An 18,895-nucleotide genomic window follows, 5' to 3' on the forward strand; every position below is an offset into this window, starting at 1 on the left:
GGTACTAGTGTTTTCTGTTTCGTTTGGTTACTGCAAATGTCCACGCACGACCTTCGCATGCACGTGACCCTGCCTGCGAAGGCCGTACTCTATTGATCCGCTCACTGAAAAAGCGGAGCTGCCCTGGCAACCACTGTTTCGTTCCACGAGATCTTGCTCCCCGGGTCAGGATAGAAATGAGGTACTGCTGCGACATCGACATTCCAATAGTGCACAAAGCGTTTGCCAAGCTGAATTGGACCAGGGTGGAACCACATCAAAACTGGAACATCTACTGGTGAGCGTCTGTTCGGCATCCATACCAAGCTCTTCTGGCATGCCCTGAGGCATCGTGTCGATTCGTAATTCCGAAGTGAACGGTAAGCACAGAACGGGAAGAAAGTCGATATATAGCTGGTAAGAATTCACTTTAAATGCAAGGCTTGCGAACGCGGACAAAAGAGAAGTGATCACGGCAACGCTAACGTCAGTTAACGCATGCTCCCTCTGGCACGCGATTCAAGGGCATGCTTGGGTAAGCTGCCGATAAACTTGTGTAATGAAGAAATCAAATCTCTGACAGAGTTATCTCTCACGTATAGAATCCACGTGTGCTGGATTTACAGGTGGCACTCCTTACCGGATCATGAGCCGATAAGTCCTTGCGTATACTTTCTTTCCCGCCACGAGCGCCTTTTCAGTTAGTAGTTGGCGCTTGTGTTGTCCGTGTTTTCATGCGCATACCTTCTTTTATAGCGGTAAACTGGCCCAACGTTAGCAGAATCGTGTGTGGACGTGTTGCAACAGCCTGCCGGCTAAACACAGCTTGTCGAAGGACGTCTCGGTGCATATCCAGCGTCCAAATGCCTCGTTTTCGTTTATCCCCCAGCACTCTGTCATCGTCCATGTTCTACAAATGGGTCGTTGTTTCTTGCAGGACGTCCGTGGCCAACGCTCGATGTCTCTTGGGCCCTGATTCCAATATAAGGCTCTCCGACAACCAGTGGGTGACTACTCTTTCAGAGCCTCTATTGAAAATCGACTTTTGTGCATGTGTTTCTGGATATTTCTATTCTGGTGCCATCCCACCCTTACTCCAGAGCCAGCTTTTACGTGGACAGCAGCGTGACAGATACTGAATGATTAAAGAGCGCGACGTTGTTTCATAAAGACAGCATTGGAAAATAATAATGTAAAGTGTAACGCGTCTTAGTAAGCACGCAGGTGATATGGGTGAAAATTCACGATAAGGATAGAAGTGACGTCACAGCGAATAGCACGAAAAAAGATGTTCCCCTTTTACACTCGGTACGTGTGTTGTCGGAAACTATAGCGCAAACCTGACGTCACAAACTGCTTGCTTGCCCACAATTGGTACGCCTTCCTCATTATTCTACAGAAAGGCTGAGAGGGAGGCGCTGTCCAACTCAAGTTTCTCAGAAGTGAAATACCCAGACATCCCTTTCCTCATCTAAAGTACAATGATGCGCTGTCCTGATGCTGAGAGACTAACGACACAAGAACGCAAAACAGATTAGGACCTTGCGTACTAAGAACTTTATTCAATCAATTGCGCTCGTGACATGCATATGTATACTCAAAAATTGAAAGGGAACGTGTGCAATGACACAAGAAAGTGTCAAGTATCAACACGAGAGTGTGACGTAAAAGCCCCGCAGTGAGCACGTGGCTTAATGACGAAACAATTCATCCAAGAGGCCCCGTTCCGCCTACGGACACCCCTATCGCTTAGGGCATATATAGCACACATGTAAAAATGCGCTGTCGATTCAGAGCCGCTATTCTCAGTCAGTAACATGTGACCAAAACTACCGTAATCGAACATTACTTTCCACGTGTCGTACAGACGCACAGTCGCCCACGACTGCTCTCATCACTTGTCAGTTCCATCCGTGAGAGAAAGGCGTTTATAGTTTCTACAGTTGCATGCTGGGATGCATGCAGGCTAGGACAACGAAGTAAATGTTTGAGATCGCCTCATTTAACGAAATCAGATATTTTGCTGGGAGGTGACGGTCAGGCGGTGTCCGGCGGTCACCTCCTCAGACAAGGTTAGCAGCATCGAGCTTGTGTCCAGGCTGGGCAAGGCACTCGCCTTCCAGCAAGCAAAGAGGGCGTCGCGTCTCGCCGTGCAGGCGTGTGAACCACTTCTCGACGCACTACGAGTTGAGCCGCAAAGACCTCTTGGCAAAGCACATGCAGCGTTACCAACGCCAGCGCGGGAAAAGCCAACAGCCGCCAGCGATTGTGCCGTCGACGTACGTCCTACCCCGAGACTACAGCATGTTCGTGGATGAGTACAAGCGAGTCGGGGGCCTCTGGATCGTCAAGCCCTGCGGAAAAGGCAAGTGCACAAGCACACAAGCACGACCAAAGGAAAACGATGAGGCCAAAGACGAGTGGGCGCAGTCGAAGTGCTGCTTCAAATGACGTTTCCGTTTCAAAGATTTATCACCGTTTAATATTATAATTAAACCAAAAAAATTATACCACCTACGGGAAAGTTATCCGGTCAGCTTTGTTAAGGGTGACCGTCGCAATAGTGTGTCAAATTTGTAGCGGGAATTTCTGATGATCATTGGTTGATATGTGGGGTTTAACGTCCGAAAACCACCATATGATTATGAGAGACGCCGTAGTGGAGGGCTCCGTAAATTTTAACCACCTGGGGTTCTTTAACCTGCACCCAAATCTGAGCACACGGGCCTACGACATTTCCGCCTCCATCGGAAATGTAGCCGCTGCAGCCGGGATTCGATCCCGCTCCCTGCGGGTCAGCAGCCGAGTACCTTAGCCACTAGACCTCCGTGGCGGGGCATTGGGAATTTTTCGAGCCATCTAGCAGGAACCACGCTCAACGTTATTACGCTCCTCTGATGTGAAAACGCACGTATACGGGCTTTGTGACGACATATACGCTGGGTGATGCATCATGTTAACTGAATGCAAGGTCTGAAACGTCCTGGGAATCCGCAAGATTACTCATAGCTAACCTGCAAACTAGAGGGAGAGAAAAACTGACAACCACCCGTGTTCATAGCCCGCCGCCACAACGTAAATCGTGCGGATTTCTCGGAAAGAAAGCTTAGTTGCCTAAATGTTGGTACCGGCTGTGGGAATCGATCCCGGGACCAACGCCTTTTCCGGGCCGTTCGCACTACGAAATGAGCTAACCAGGAAGCTAGCAAACGGCAACGCGAGGGCGAATTCATCGACAACTCGGAAGCACGTGAGATCATTTTATTGAGACCCTAGGCAATAAAATTGGTCGCCGGAGTTGACCTTTAAAGGGCCTACTCCCGGTCAGAACATGTCGCAAGACACTTTCGGAAGTGGAACGACTGTTAAAAAGCCCTTAACCACACCGAGTTTCTTTATCAGCTTTAATATACGCTTCATACAGTATCTCCTCCTCGCCACTTACTTCATCATAAAACAGGTGGAATGTCATCACTAATCTTTGAGCACTAAGCCTTCTTACTACACGCTGCGATTTCCGTTTGCGCAGTCCCAAACGCAGAAAACCGAGGCAAACCACTTTATCGCGCACGATATAGTCACGCGATACCAGACAGAACGGGCATGCCACTGCGTAGCAATGTCCGGTAGGTGACAATTCGCCAACAGATATCGCACGTATATCAACCAAACTGCAGTTTATTTCGTCCTGGCGTCACGGGTACAAGCTGTTGGCGTCACGAATTGTGCTGTTAATACGAGCGACGCCGGGAGCACAGTGGCGGGAGAAAATAAAGCCCTCTTTTTATCTTCAGAGGTTGTTTAGGGGCCCTTTAAAGTGGCGAGTTAGGCAGCTTGTCATTTTTTCCCCAAAATAGTGTACATATGTATATGTGTCTCCACGTTGGTAGTGATGCTTTCGGCCTAGGCATCATTAAATAAAGCAGGTAAAACATGATTTGGTTGACAGCTTATTTCATGAAAAGAAAGAATAATTATAGCTTCCCTTGCTTTTCCCGGTTATCGCTGTGAACTTCTCACACTCGTGACCAGCACATGTTACGCGGTAACCAAAGCAGCATTTATTTTTGCCGGCCGAATAGCTGATGACTTGTCCGGTGTACTGCAAATCATTCTTCTTTTCAATCAGCACAGGGCATTGGGATCAAGCTGGTGGACAGGCCATCGCAAGTGAAATCACTCATCAACAGGTACGTAAGCGTGCTTCTGATCACAATGGGCCATATGTCTTTGTGGTACGTGTGACCCAGTTTAGATTATGTATGACCGAAGACCACGAATGTTCGAATGACTCCTCATAGACAGCTTCTCAGAAAACGAAACAGAGACTTTAGTACAGAATTAAGTTACACTATGCTTTTAAAATACGGATGGGTAATGTGTACAACAGATTAAAGCCAGTTCCACCCAGAGTGAAAGCTGTTCGAAAAGTGAAGCTTTCTTCCTCCTGTGTCTCCCTAGTGTTCATCGGCTCTTTTCTTCTGTTCTTTGGGATTTTTTTCTTGTGTATATATGTTGTTTTTTTTTCGTTCGATCATGTGGTATCTTACATTCTTTTGATTTTTTCCTGATTGCGTGATTTAGTTTGCGATTTTTTTTTATTTCTGCAATCTCCTTTCTACTTTTTGATGCTCCGAGCACTGTAACTACCACTGCTGGCTTTTCGATTGGTTGATTGATTAATTGATTGATTGATTGATTGATTGATTGATTGATTGATTGATTGATTGATTGATTGATTGATTGATTGATATGTGCGCTTTAACGTCCCAAACCATCATATGATTATGAGAGACGCCATAGCGGAGGACTTCAGAACTGTTGGCGTTTCGCCTCGACTTCTCTCTTCATCTGTATCTATGCTGGCGTTCCGCAATGCTGGCGTTGTCAGGCGTGCAAGCGCTGACGTTCAAAACGTGCAGCGTTGCAATGCTTATGTATACATCGAACGTACGTGGGACCCGCATGTCGCCAACGCGAGACACGAGATGACGACATGGTGGACTCTCGAACTTCTCCGCAGTTGAGCCCCGCCGCGGTGGTCTAGTGGCTAAGGTACTCGGCTGCTGACCCACAGGTCGCGGGATCGAATACCGGCTGCGGCGGCTGCATTTCCGATGGAGGTGGAAATGCTGTAGGTCCGTGTGCTCAGATTTGGGTGCACTGTTTAAAGAACCCCAGGTGGTCGAAATTTCTGGAGCCCTCCACTATACGGCGTCTCTCATAATCATATAGTGGTTTTGGGACGTTACCCACATATCAATCAATCAATCAATCAATCAATCTCCGCAGTTGAAACTCATTGGACGTGGCTGAAGCAGCGCTTTAAGGGCGTCGTTCGTTAATCAAGGAAATAGAAGAACTTTATACAGACAGACAGAGACAGACATAATCTGCCGTCAACATCGGCTTAAGTGACTATATAACGAGCGCGCGCATGTGTGTGTGTGTGTGCGTGCTTATGCATTCATAGAATTCACTGTTCGCGAATTGTTTCCTCCTCTCCGACAAGCAGCTGGGAGAACAACCGGGAGCCGCATGTGGTCTGCCGCTACGTGGATCCCCCGCTGCTGGTTGGAGGGCGCAAGTTTGATCTGCGCCTCTACGTGCTCGTCACTTTCTTCCAGCCACTGCGCGCATACCTGTGAGCAGACAAACTGGTTTCTCGACTGTCTTGTATGTTACTTACAGTAAAGTATATATATATATATATATATATATATATATATATATATGCTAAGAGCTGTCCGAAAAGAGCGTGACCCGGCAGCGGTTCCGTAACAAGACTATATACCGTGGTTGCATTAGAATTTTACAGTAACGGTGCTATGCATTCAATATAAGTTGCACGAATACACAAAAACAAAACTACAATAGATATGAACACTAAGAGCAAACATACTCAATACACAAGAATAAATAAACAAACATGTCGTGTAAGGGTTGCTAGGTGTTAACACAATTGGCTCTGATAAGTGACAATGAATACAAAATTTCTGAAAGTTTGCATAAATTAAGTCGTGCAAATCTCGGAAAAATGAAGTCCTAGGGGCCCGTCTATGCTAGCTGGGCAACGTGTTCTTGTGGTTCTCTTTATTCCTACATGGAACTGGGTGACCTTATCTGCTCTTGTTTAGTTATATCTATATTTCCCTACTCTTTTAAATGGGAAACATTTCTTAGCCAACTTCGGTGACTTTGAGCGTGTATATATATATATATATATATATATATATATATATATATATATATATATATATATATATATATATATATATATATATATATATATATATATATATCCGCTTACGTTTAGGTGCTCTTATGGTCACCCCCTAACTTGGCATGGACTGAAATTAGCATGAGAGGTTAAGATGGTCCGACGAATACGACGTGCTGGTTAAGACTTGAATAATGTCATAATCCCGTCGCATACGTCGTAAAACACTATCCGCCAGACAATGGCACATACCTGTGAGTGGGTATGTGCCACTGGTATTCGGATATGCGCCTCAGGTGGTTTACAGTTTATAAGTACCAAGAAACGGCGACAACAGATACTGTTAATTTAAATGCGAGAGCTTTAAGAAAAACTGAGCATCAGAGTCCAAGCAGGAATCGAACCCCAGCAGTCTCCGTGACAATCAAGTATTCTACCACAAAGCCACGCCAGGTCTCGGTATTGCTTTGGAAAAATACACGTTCGGTGCAATGTTGGTGAAACATCTATTTTGGTAGCAATGCTGGCCCCAATAATATAAGCACTACATGTGTACTCCAACGATACTGCCGTCTCTTCGGGTTAACGTCAATTGTAGTTAAGTGCGATCCACTGAAGTTAACTTATCTAGCAGTAGTCCAGGGCTACCATCCTCACGAGCACAAGCGTTATACATATCGGCGTACTGCGTCTCGCGTTGCGAATACTTATGTTGCTGTTGACATTGTTGCACAACTGTATAAACAATCACATAAAACATGTGCGATCGTTCAACATGCATGTTAGTGCGAGGCGCAAAATTAAGCTGCACCAATTTTGCGCTTCCCACGAGTATGGATTCATACAAACTAGCCCGATCTGCTGGTTTATTATGTTCAACATATGTCTGTGCGTAGATTTTTACATAGACTTAGTGTCATTTCGTAACGTGTTGCTCAATAACAAAAATTACAACACGGTCACCTTTCCTTCGGATGCTTCTCAATGACGTCGATTGCCAAGGTACGTAGGATATGCCGACTTTTTCTCATGATAAAAATGTAAAACAGCGCTTACACACAGGACGAAATAATGAAGTGACACAGACGGCGCTGATGTGAAATAGCCCACAGTGCCGTGTGTGTCACTTTCTTCGTCCCGTGTCTAACTATTGGCGTTGTTGTATATGTTTATCATGCAACCCAACCAACTCGCCCAATCTGGCCGTCTTCTTCGGTTTATGATTTCTCCGAAAACCAGTAGTCGAGTACGTGTCATCTGAAGCCTTGTCGGCACACAGGTACCGCAAGGGTTTCTGCCGCTTCTGCCAGCTGCACTACAGAACAAAGGGGCTGGACAACCCGTTCGTGCACCTCACCAACGTCTCTGTCCAGAGGCACGGGGTACGTGGCGATCGCACACTTCGACTGACATTATTGCATCAAACGAGGCATTTCAGAATAGTGCGGTAATCAGAATTGCATGCATCGGCCGTGAAATACTCGGAAGCATGTATACTTCGCTTCTACGAGGATGCCACCAATGCATGTTGCGGTGAAATTCGAAAAGAAACGCAGCGAAATATTTCGCTGCAAATGAAAAAACAAAAGCATTATTGGCACACGAAGTGAGTGCATTTAAAAAAAAAAGTGGTTCTTAATAGAGAAAGGAAGAGAAAAGAGAGCCCCGTAACTGTCTGCTTCAGTGAGCGACACCTCAACAGTAGCTCAGAAGGGATAGGGGTCAGGAGGGATTAAAATGGTAGGAGTAAACGTGTAGAAAAGAGGAAGAAGCGCGAGGTGGTAAGCCAGAGAGAGCGACGACAAATCGAGAGGATAGGAGATATGGGAAAGATGGAAACACGGTCACAGGAGTCCGAGCACGGGGCACCACTTGCGAGAGCTCTTGTCGGCGTCAGGAGGTGGCGTAGGACAAGTCCAGTGGGTCAGAGCTACTCTGTCGTCGGAGATCGGCGTCAGGAGATGACGTAGAGCCAGCCCAGTCGGCCAGAGCTGCGCTGAAGTCGTAGATCGCGAGGGCACAACCGTTCGGCACGGAACCCAGCAAGCGAGTCCATTGTTTCTCGAATTGTTCATGCTAAAGCCTGCGTATTCTTTCGCGCAAATATATAACTGGGCAATGCTAAAATGCTCCGCAGTACCACATAATAAATCGTGAAGCGCCGTGCAGAAGGGTTGTGACGTGGGTTGTCTGATTTTCAGTGATGCTCAGGAATAGCACATCAGCAGTTGAAACCATTTTCTCTTCGACAGGCTCCCATGGAATGGGCAGTCATCCTGCTTAGCTGCATTGTGTTCTCTCGTTGAGCCTGCTATAGTTCTGAACGATGTGCCTATGGCGGCTTGGGGCGAATAGACATGATGCACCTGCTGTATTTTTAGCAACCTAAAAACTTATGTATGGATGAGAATATTAACAATGCATAATAAAAGCCGGTAGTGCAAGAAATGTGAAAGAAAACATGCGCACGAGATTGTCTAGTGTGGCGCCGAAGAAATGATTGTTAAAAGGCCTATAGACGACATTGGTTGCTTTCTCGCCTTCAATACCTTTTCTTCAAGCGGTATCTCCTACCCGTCACTTATTTGTTCATCAGACACGCGGAATTCAAGCACTGAGCATTGAGCCTGTCAAAATTTGACGCTTTTCACTACAGGCCACTATATCTGCTTTCGCAGTAGCAAAGGCAGAAAAAGAAGTGAAATGCACTTAATCGCGCACTATGGTCATGCGACACAAGGCAGAATGGACATAACACCGCATGTTGAAGCACAGAAACAATCGACGAATGAGATCTCTCGTATATCGACCAATCGAGAGCTTATTTCATTCTAACGTCACGTGAACGAGCTGATGACGTCATGAATTGTGCCACGAGAATAATAAGCGCCGAGAGCGAATAAAGCGTCTTTATACTCATCTTCCGAGAGACACCCGTAAGAGTGCCCCGCATTGATAAACCATTTCCCTGCAGGGCCGCTACAACCAGTCACACGGCGGTAAGTGGAGCCTGTCCAGCCTAGAGATGTTCGTGAGGGGCACGCGGGGTTCTGCGTCCGCTGCTCGACTGCGCCAAGACCTCAAGAACCTGGTGGCGCACTCGCTAACTGCCGTTGCGGTGCGTATAGGCCGTCGCTACAGACAGACATACTTACAGAAATCTACAGAATGAGTCTTTCCGATTGCTGTATAGATAGTGTGCTGTTGTCCCGGCGCAGAACTATTCGTGCCTAAAATTAAAACACAGTTAAGCCTCCTCGGTTTATTCTATGCGCATTACTAAGCCAATAACTACATGCATCTATGGCAATGTACGAAAAAAGCGCGCAACAACACTGGAGTTGTTGCTACTTGCCCATGGGTCACTCCAATTCAGTTTTCTTGCTCTGTGTATACGTTTACGCATTGGCTAAGGTTACTATTGCATTTCACCCGCAGCCTTTCTAATAAACTAAACAGGTTAGATGACCAGCCGCTGTCAGAAGAAAGTATACTGCGCCATCGTCATGACTCATCGTCACACAAGAAAGCCGTACAAGCGCTACTGGGCTTCTTGCGAACTACTGGCCAGTCGGAACGCCTCTGAGTGGACTGATTTTGTGTGTGCGTGTGTGCCGGTGTTTTTCTCTTATTTATTTTTTTAACTCTCCCTTTCTCTTTCAGCCCCCTATTCCCCAACCCCAGTGTAGGGTAGCATACCGGATACTAGCATCTGGTTAACCTCCCTGCCTTCCTTTCTTTCTCGTTTCTCTCTCTCTCTCTCTCTATCTCTCTCTCTCTCTCTCTCCACCCGCAGCCGTCCATGATGTCCGACAGGCACTGCTTCGAACTTTACGGGTGAGTATCCTTGTGCAGCGCTTCCGCGAGTTGCATTGGCGACTCAAAGACGACTTGCTTCGTGAAATGACATTCGCCGAAGTGAACAGTTCCTCGGCACAAAAAGGGGTTCGTCCGATACAGAACACAAATTCAACTGCGTGCTACTTCAGTAAATATTGTTTCTTTTCACTGACAGCATCAGAAAATCTTATTCGCACAGCGTCGTTGATGTACTCTCCTTTTTTTTTTGTACTTAAGTAATGTAGAAACGAGTGGTTGGAGTGTTCCAGTTGAAACGATCTGTGAGGTGCAACGAACATGTGACGATGCGTAGCTATGACGTTCTCCTGGATGAACAGCTGCGCCCCTGGCTCCTGGAGGTGAATGCGTCACCGTCTTTGACCGCCAGTACGCGTGCCGATGCCCTGCTCAAGCAAGCACTGGTCGACGATGTGCTCAGGCTTGTCGCTCCCTCCGGCAAGCCGCCGGCAAGGTTAGCTAATTCGGAAATAAAATAAATTTTGGACGTAGCAGAAGCTGGTGCACAGCTTAAAGTACAAGTGTATAAAATACCAATACTATATAAAAGACAACAAGAGAGCAGAGTGGATTAGGGGACAAACGGGGGTTAAGGATATCATAGTTGAAATGAAGAGGAAATGCACATGGGCCGGGCATGTAGTGCGTAGACAGGGTAACCGCTGGTCATTAGGGGTAACTAACTGGATTCCCAGAAAAGGGAAGTGGGTTAGAGGGAGACAGAAGGTTAGGTGGGCAGATGAGATTAAGAAGTTTGCGGGCATAAATTGGCAGCAGCAAGCACAGGACCGGGCTAACTGGCGTAACATGGGAGAGGCCTTTGTCCTGCAGTGGACGTAGTCAGGCTGATGATGATGATGACTATATAGATTTTATTCAATGTCCACAACGGCCAAAGTGGTTAAAAAAAAGAACCTTGGTAACAGATTTGTGTATACGCAGCCCGCCATTGGCAATAACTCGCAGGCTGTCGATGCTCAACTAAACCTGTTTACTCAGAACCGAATCAACCCGCCCTGGTGGTCTAATCATTGTAGGGTAATGTGGTCTAATCATTGTAGGGTAATCGATTGTTGACCTAAAGGTCGCTCGGAATCGAATCCCAGCTACGGTGGCCGCATTTTTGGTACAAACGAAAATCCTTGACGCCTGTATTTAGGTGCGCGTCAAAAAACACCCGGTGGTCGAAATCTTCAAAGTCCTCCGCTACAGCGTCTTTCACAATAATATAGTCTTGCAACGTAAAACCCCTACAATTATTACAGAACCAAATCGAATAGCAATTGTGCACTGCTAAAACAGTTTTCAAATAGCAAGGAAGCCATTATCGCAACAGCCATACAATGGCGCAACATTATATTCGAACTTGAAAAGCATGTTCAGAGGTCTTAACAAAACGACATTGCGATTACTTTTAGCCCAAGGTTAATTAACTACCGTGGTTATGTTAACTGAGATTAGCTAGTATACAAATAGCGATCAGAGCCGTCCGGATATCTTGTTACTGGAGCGCTTGAAGTACAGAATTCACTTTAAAGTTTGAAGTTGGACTTTATCTCCAGACTGTAAGTAAAATGAATCGTAAAAATGAAATGTTCCAATTACCACAAAATTATATATATATATATATATATATATATATATATATATCAATTAAATCTAACAGACAAAAATAATAACGCGTTATTCGAAGGTCGCAGGTTCGGTTCCTGACCAAGGCATGTTATCTTTTCACCCGCTTTTCTTTCTTCGCATTTACTTTACAATTTGGTCTAATAACCTCCCCTATACTTTCCTTGGCATTATTGTCTATTAGCTTTCATTAACATTGTGTCAAAACACGGAAAAACGAGCCCTTAAGCATCCGCTTTTTTCTTATATATATATTGTCGCGAGAGGAAACGATAGGCAGGAACTCGAAGTGGAGGACTGTTTACTGAGCCAGAGCTGCCATTCACTTCTTCGCTCTCGTCTTCTGCCACCAACACAGCGTGGCAATATATATATATATATATATATATATATATATATATATATATATATATATATATATATATATATATATATATATATATATATATATATATATATATATATATCAAGGTCGTCTTAGAATTGTAAGTGTTGACGTGCGTGTCAGCTCAGTGACGTCATTCTGGACGATAGTTATAGCGCGAGAACAAAACGATGACACAGAGACAAGAAGGACACGAAAGACGCAGGTCTCGTGACATGGGTCGATATCGGATCTTCTGTTTTATCATGCCATAGAAATTCAATAAAAAGCTTTGAGAATTTCTAATATATTTAACATCTATACGGTACACAACCCTGCACTTGTCAATTCCGCCACACAGGTAGGTGGTCTCGTGTTTACTGAAAACAACAAACCGAAATAACGCTACACTGACAGTGCAGCAGGTCAAAAAGGCGCGTAGTTTTGTGTTACAACAGTGACGCAACGAAAAAGTTCATGCGGATTGGAAAACAAAAACACCCCAAGATAGCTCTATATTAGGCTCGCCAGAAAGCGTTGCTAGGTTGTCGTGCAGACCCCGATTCCGAGACCACGTTAATTGCACCGACAGAAAGCCTCGCTTTAATTGCCAGCAGTAACATTTATTACTGGATTAGTGAAATGCGATGACGTATTTCTTTTCTCGGCTGCCCAGTCTGTGTAGGCTTTCTTTTCTCACTAAATGGTTTTGTGCACCTCTCGCAATATAAGGGCCGTTTTCTGGCTGTGGGTTCTAGTCGATATATATATATATATATATATATATATATATATATATATATATATATATATATATATATATATATATATATATATATATATATATATATATATATATATATATATATATATATATATATACTCTTACAAGTTCCTTTCCTAGAAAGGAGCACTGTGAAATATCAAATGAACGTTTTCTATTACTATTCTTTGACCGTCGATTGATGTTGAAAACCGCGCCTTGTACACGCAGTGGCCATTCGGAAGCTGAAATGGGCGACTTCGATCAGATCCTTCCCGAGATGTCCTGAATAAGGAGCTCGACCATAGCCGATATGGCAGCGTCGCATACATTATAAAATATGTAATAAACTGATTACGATTCGTCTGTGGTTGTATTGCATGGCTCCGCTTGCAGAGGACATATGCTATCTTTCAGTGATTGTGCATCACCGCTGGATCGCCCCACCGGCGTTCCCCCACTCTCTGCGCCCTGGCTCAACGCAACGCCGCCCAGCTCTCTGGCCCCACCGGCTAAGGACAGACCTGCCGGACGCCCTGGACGAGGCCGTGGGGTCGCCCCCAAGCACTCTTCTTCCGGACACCATCGACGACATGGACTAACCACCCTTGGTGCCGTTCACTTCAACATTGTGCGTGGGACGCTCGCCAGGACAGTTCCGGCGTCTCGCCGGTTGCATCTGGCAGCGGCAACGCTCCCGTGTTCTTCATGTGAACCAGTAACGATGGCTGCAGCGGAGCTTAAGACGCAGCCATCACAACCATCATCCGCTCCGAAACGCAGTGCGAAACGCGTGGCTGACTCACAAATGGGAATAGATGATTTGTCTGCTTCAGCCACACCGGCAAGCAAGCGGGAGTGCCCCTCTCCGGCAGCTGTCGCCTCGCCTGGCACCGAGTCTAAGTACAAAGTCGTCGTAAAACCTCGTGAGTGCTTCGATGTATCAAAATTGTCAAATCGCCTCCTTCAGTCAGCCTTCGACACCTGCCTCAACACCACCGCGTTTCAAGGTTTCTCCATTCACCATCCCACCAACAGCGTATCCGTATGGGTGCGTTCGCTAGCAGACGTTGACCGCCTCACCCACCTGCAAACTCTGCCAGTCACAGCTGATTGTACTGTACAGGTGCAAGCGTACTTGAGTTCCGGCTCGGACTTGCGTCGGTATGTGGTCTCTGGGGTTGACCCAGGGGAATCGCCGGAGGGCCTTATCACTGCTTTGACCTGCTCCACACACAAGATTGTAACAGCTCGTTATATGGGCCGTGGACGCACGTGCCTTGTCACTCTCCAAGGGCCTCGAACGCCACCAAGCCGCATTACGTACTATGGATGCATCCTGAACTTTCATGTGTACAAGCCCGGTGTGGTACACTGCTATCGGTGTTTTCGTACCGGTCACATGCGAGATTCTTGTCCCCAACCCGCAGACACCTCCATGGAGTCCGTCGAGACGCGCACGTACAAATGTGGGCTCTGCCAAACGGACGATCATGAAATAACGTCCAAAGATTGTCCAGTTAAACAGAAGGCTCTCAAAGCCCGTCGCCAACGCAAGCGCCGCCAGCGTTCGGTGACACAAGAAGAAAGGGACGCCGACATTCCGACTAGCAACCGGTTTGAACTGTTGTCCCCCTCCGAAGAGGACACACCAGCGTTGGTAGAACCTGAAAATGCTTGCTATGAAGTCCCCACGTACAGCGACGCCGTCAAGCGGGGCAAAAAACGTGTTCAGCAGCCTGCGAATACGCCTAAATTGAGCGTTACGGGTACAGACGATCTGGCGAAGCTTGACCAACAGATACAGCAGCTCCAAATGGAAGTCAAGCGCCTCGCTCAACGCAGAACCCATCTCGCTCGACCCGCTGGACCAACTGCGATGCGCGGTACAGACGTGCCGTACGCTGCTTCTGTGCCTGAATTATCCTGCGCAAGCGCGTCAGCACCAGTCAAGATGACTCCGGCAGAGCTCCTCCACTTTGTTGCCCGGCAACTGCAAGAGCTTTCAAAGGTGGTGCTCGCCAACCTTCCACCGCAATGACCACTCCTTTGAAAGCAACGCGCCACCACTGTGTCCTGCAGTGGAACTGCCGGGGACTTGCAAATAAAGTTGGTGAGCTTCGCTATCGCCTTGCGCTGGGGAAGCTCCCCGCTTGGTGCCTGCTTCTACAAGAAACGAATTCGCTTCCACGCATCCCTGGATTCACTGCGTATGATTCCCCAACCATCCCTGATCGACGCTGCACCAATGCGTTGGGACCTCCAGGCAAGGCTGCAGTGTATGTTGTGACTACATATCCTCAAACGCAGGTTCCCCTGCTGCAGTGGTGTAACCAGTGGCAAGAAGTGGTGGCAGTGCTCGTTAGACTTCCGCGTACTGACGTGATTGTGGTTTCAGTTTACGTGCGCCCGTATAGTGGCAGCGCTCCCCGACTGCGTTTGGGGTGGCTGGCTCACCTGCGTCAAACCTATCCTGGGTGCCCAGTACTAGTTGGGGGAGACTTCAATGCACCTCATCAGTCGTGGGGCTACCCTTCTTCCAGTGCTAGAGGCAACATCGTGCTAGACACATTTACAGACGCGCACTTTGTCCTTCTGAATGCCCCGGCTACTTCTACACGTCGGTGGGATCATCCCTGTGCTCCACCTTATGCGCCCGATCTCTCGTGGTGGTTGGGCATGTGTGACGTTTCGTGGGACCTAGAACCAGACTGCTGGGGGAGTGATCACCATCCGTTGAAAATTGGTTTGGCCGCGTATAACCAGCGCCGCCTCCGACGTCGATGCTACACAACCAACTGGGACTTATTCCGCAATGAACTGAACGACTCGATTGCTGATACATCGTCTGATCCATTGCAGGTGTTAACCAGAGCTGTACAAGCCGCCACGCAGTCAAGCTGGGTAGAGGAGAACCGACCACATCCAAATTTACATCTTCTGCGTCTGTGGGCAGCACGCCGTCGTGCAGAGCTGGCCTTAAACCGAGATCCGGCAGCCGCTGAGCTTCGTGATAACCTCAACAGACTCACCGCTGCGGCGCGTCGCTGCGAGAAGCGTCTCGCCCGCGAACGGTGGATGGACTGGTGTGCGTCACTCGGTCCATCGTCTTCAACCGCCTCAATATGGCGAACGTTCCGGAGTATGGAACTAGGCGCCCGTACGCCGGACCCAGCGGCCAGTGCGTGTCTGTCTTCTGGATGCACGCCAAGCCAGTTCGCTCCAGAAATAGTTAAGGCTTTCTTCCCGGCCTACAACCTGGCCCCACCACAATTCGACTGTCCGTGTAACCTGCCTCCGGAGGTTGGCGTGACTCCCAGTCCGTCGGACATCGAAGGCATGCAAGCGCCATACACGATGGCGGAGCTCCAGGCAGCAATTGACCAGGCAAAAGTACGCAAGGCACCAAGACCAGATGGGATCTCCTATGAAGTGTTCAAGAACATGGATGGCCCTGCACTGCAGTGGCTGCTGGACACGCTTAACGCAGTCTGGACGACCGGAGGGCTGCCTGAATCGTGGAAGCATGCCGAAGTTGTGCCGATACCTAAGCCGGGAAAGCACCCGAACAGCCTCTCTAATCTTCGGCCGATTGCTCTAACGTGTACGTTGTGCAAGCTTCTTGAACGCATGTTGGCGTCGCGCATCTCCTGGTGGCTGGAAAAGCACGCCTGGTACCATCCGGCCCAGATTGGCTTTCGACCGCACCTGGGCACGGAAGATGGCCTAGATCATTTGACGTCCATGGTGCTTGTGGGAAGAAGATCAAGCAGCATTCGAACCCTTCTCGCCATGGACGTTCATAAGGCCTACGACAACGTCAGCCACTCTGCGATCAATCACATAATGCAATGGCTTCAACTTCCGCCTCGCGTCTGCGACTTTGTGGAGTCTTTTCTGGCACACCGTACCTTCTGCATCAGAGTAGGCAAGGAACGAACCGGACACTTTGTAATGAAGCGGGGTGTACCGCAGGGCTCGGTTCTAGCCCCGATACTCTTCAATATTGCCCTGTTGCCCCTCGCGTGGCAACTAGCACGCATTCCAGATGCCTTCTTCCTCCTGTATGCCGATGATTTGACTGTGTGGACACTACATCCAGACCTTCAACGCCAGCAGGAGGCACTCCAGAGTGCTCTCGACAAGGCGTCGGACTGGTGTGCGCGCATAGGACTGACACTATCTGCCACGAAGACTGCATTCATGTCTATCACCAACAGACGAGGTCGCCGTCGCCTCCTGCAGACGCCGATATGTTTGAGCCTAAATGGCCATACCCTCACCCCTGTATCCACTATACGTGTGCTCGGGGTCGAATTGGACGCATCTGGCTCTGCGAATGCGTGGGTTCGCTCTGCTCGCCGGAAGAGTGCTAATACCCTCCATCTCATTCGTCGCATCTCTCAAAAGACGGGGGGTGCCTGTTCTCGAATGGCCCGTATCTTGGTGCGATCAATCCTACAACCTCGGCTCGTTTATCAAGCTCAGTTTCAACGACTGACTTTGAGAGACTGGGACTTGCTCGAAACCGCCAACCGAGATTCCATGAGGGCGATTACATGCCTTCCCCGTATGACACCTATCACGACCCTCCAGGCGGAAGCGCAGCTCAACACCATCGACGAAATTGTACACCAGCGTCGAGTCGCTCGCTACCTAAAGAGTCAAGCTGTTCCTGCGGCGGCAGCTCTAGCTCACTACTATGGTTCAACGCTGCCACAGCCTGACGCACCCGTGGCAGAAGTTCCACCATGGCTCAAGGCACAGGCCAGTGACAACCGACCACTGACCCGCCTGCGACAATCCACCCGACAAGCGGCGCAGGAGGGCATCGTCACTACCACCGAGAACTCACTAGCGGTATACGTAGACGCAGCTACCGATAATTGCGTTCTGCACACCAGTCTCGTATGCCCCGCGCAACCTGAAATCCAACATATCTGCTCTTACGTAACAGAGGCACCGTTCCCATCCGTATTAGCGGAGCTCACTGCTATACGGGACGGGTTAACAGTTATGATATCCAAAATGGATTCTTTGTCACACGATAAATTGCTTGTATATACGGACTCCACGCAGGCAGTTCGAGAGCTGCGAAAAGTGACCAGCTCCATCGATATAGCCTCCGATATACACCGACTGATCCACTCATGTGCCTGTCCTGTCCGCGTTCTGTGGACCCGCCGGTCTGCACCGGCTCAAGTGGAAGCAGATGCCGCTTGCCATCCAGCGACTGTTCAACACCCGCTGCCTCTACTTCGTTTGTCCCCGAAGGACAGCTTGCTTGTGCACAAAGAAACCCTCCGGCGCTCCACGCGTGCTCTCATTCCTCCGCGTGGATCTGACCTTCCCGGCGGCTTAACTCGCCGAGAGGAGGTTGCGCTCAGGAGGATTCGTGTGGGCGCCGCCTTGACTCCTGCAATCCGGGCTACATGGACATCTGGTGCACAGCCTCCCCCAACGACGTGCCCATTCTGCGTTGCCCCAGCCACAGAGGCAACGCTTGATCACCTATTGGGAACCTGCCCGGGCCTTCACCAGGCTCGCACTCGCCACCTACGCGGCCTTCACCACCACCCCGGCCGACCACCTGACTTGACGCGCTGGACGCACGGTCCACTGCATCGACAACTCCTGGCCTTCATACAGGAAACAAAACTTTTCCTTTTTATTTAACTGATGCCGTAGGGCATACTAGCGCCAATAAAAAAAAAAAAAAAAAGTGCATCACCGCTGTTTTGTGTGTGTGCGCGAAGGATGGCATCTACGGTTATGACACAACTTGATAACAAAAAAGGAAGGGCTGGCGAAGTTCACAAGCTTCGAAGCGTTGCCTTTCTACCTGAAGTGCTGGTTTCTATAGACAACGACGCCGCATCACCTGACTAAACATTCAAGACGCCCCCGGCCATCACCGGCCGTCCCAAAGTTGCCTAAGAAAGGCTCGACGGACGCATGGAATTCCCTGGTGACACGTGCACCAATCGAGTGTCCGGTCTTCTGTACAGCTCGTGGATAATTTGGCTAATGTCGACTACCATGCACCGGTTGACATTGCTAATTCGGTGGCTAGCACTGA

The 18,895-nt window shown here is 48.3% G+C and overlaps 1 protein-coding gene across 1 annotated transcript; it reads left to right on the forward strand.

Moving 5' to 3' along the window:
* Nucleotides 1–145: 145 nt before the first annotated feature.
* On the forward strand, nucleotides 146–13,182 carry LOC119183927 (polyglutamylase complex subunit TTLL1). The gene is made up of 10 exons (XM_075891842.1): nucleotides 146–277; nucleotides 917–982; nucleotides 2,136–2,344; nucleotides 4,109–4,169; nucleotides 5,495–5,623; nucleotides 7,479–7,581; nucleotides 9,174–9,317; nucleotides 9,996–10,036; nucleotides 10,353–10,511; nucleotides 13,048–13,182. The coding sequence occupies exons 1-10, from the start codon at nucleotides 177–179 to the stop codon at nucleotides 13,103–13,105; spliced, it is 1,071 nt and encodes a 356-aa protein (XP_075747957.1). The 5' UTR covers nucleotides 146–176; the 3' UTR covers nucleotides 13,106–13,182.
* Nucleotides 13,183–18,895: the final 5,713 nt, after the last annotated feature.

Source organism: Rhipicephalus microplus, chromosome 4, assembly GCF_043290135.1.
Source record: "Rhipicephalus microplus isolate Deutch F79 chromosome 4, USDA_Rmic, whole genome shotgun sequence".
In the NCBI taxonomy this organism is placed as follows: domain Eukaryota; kingdom Metazoa; phylum Arthropoda; class Arachnida; order Ixodida; family Ixodidae; genus Rhipicephalus; species Rhipicephalus microplus.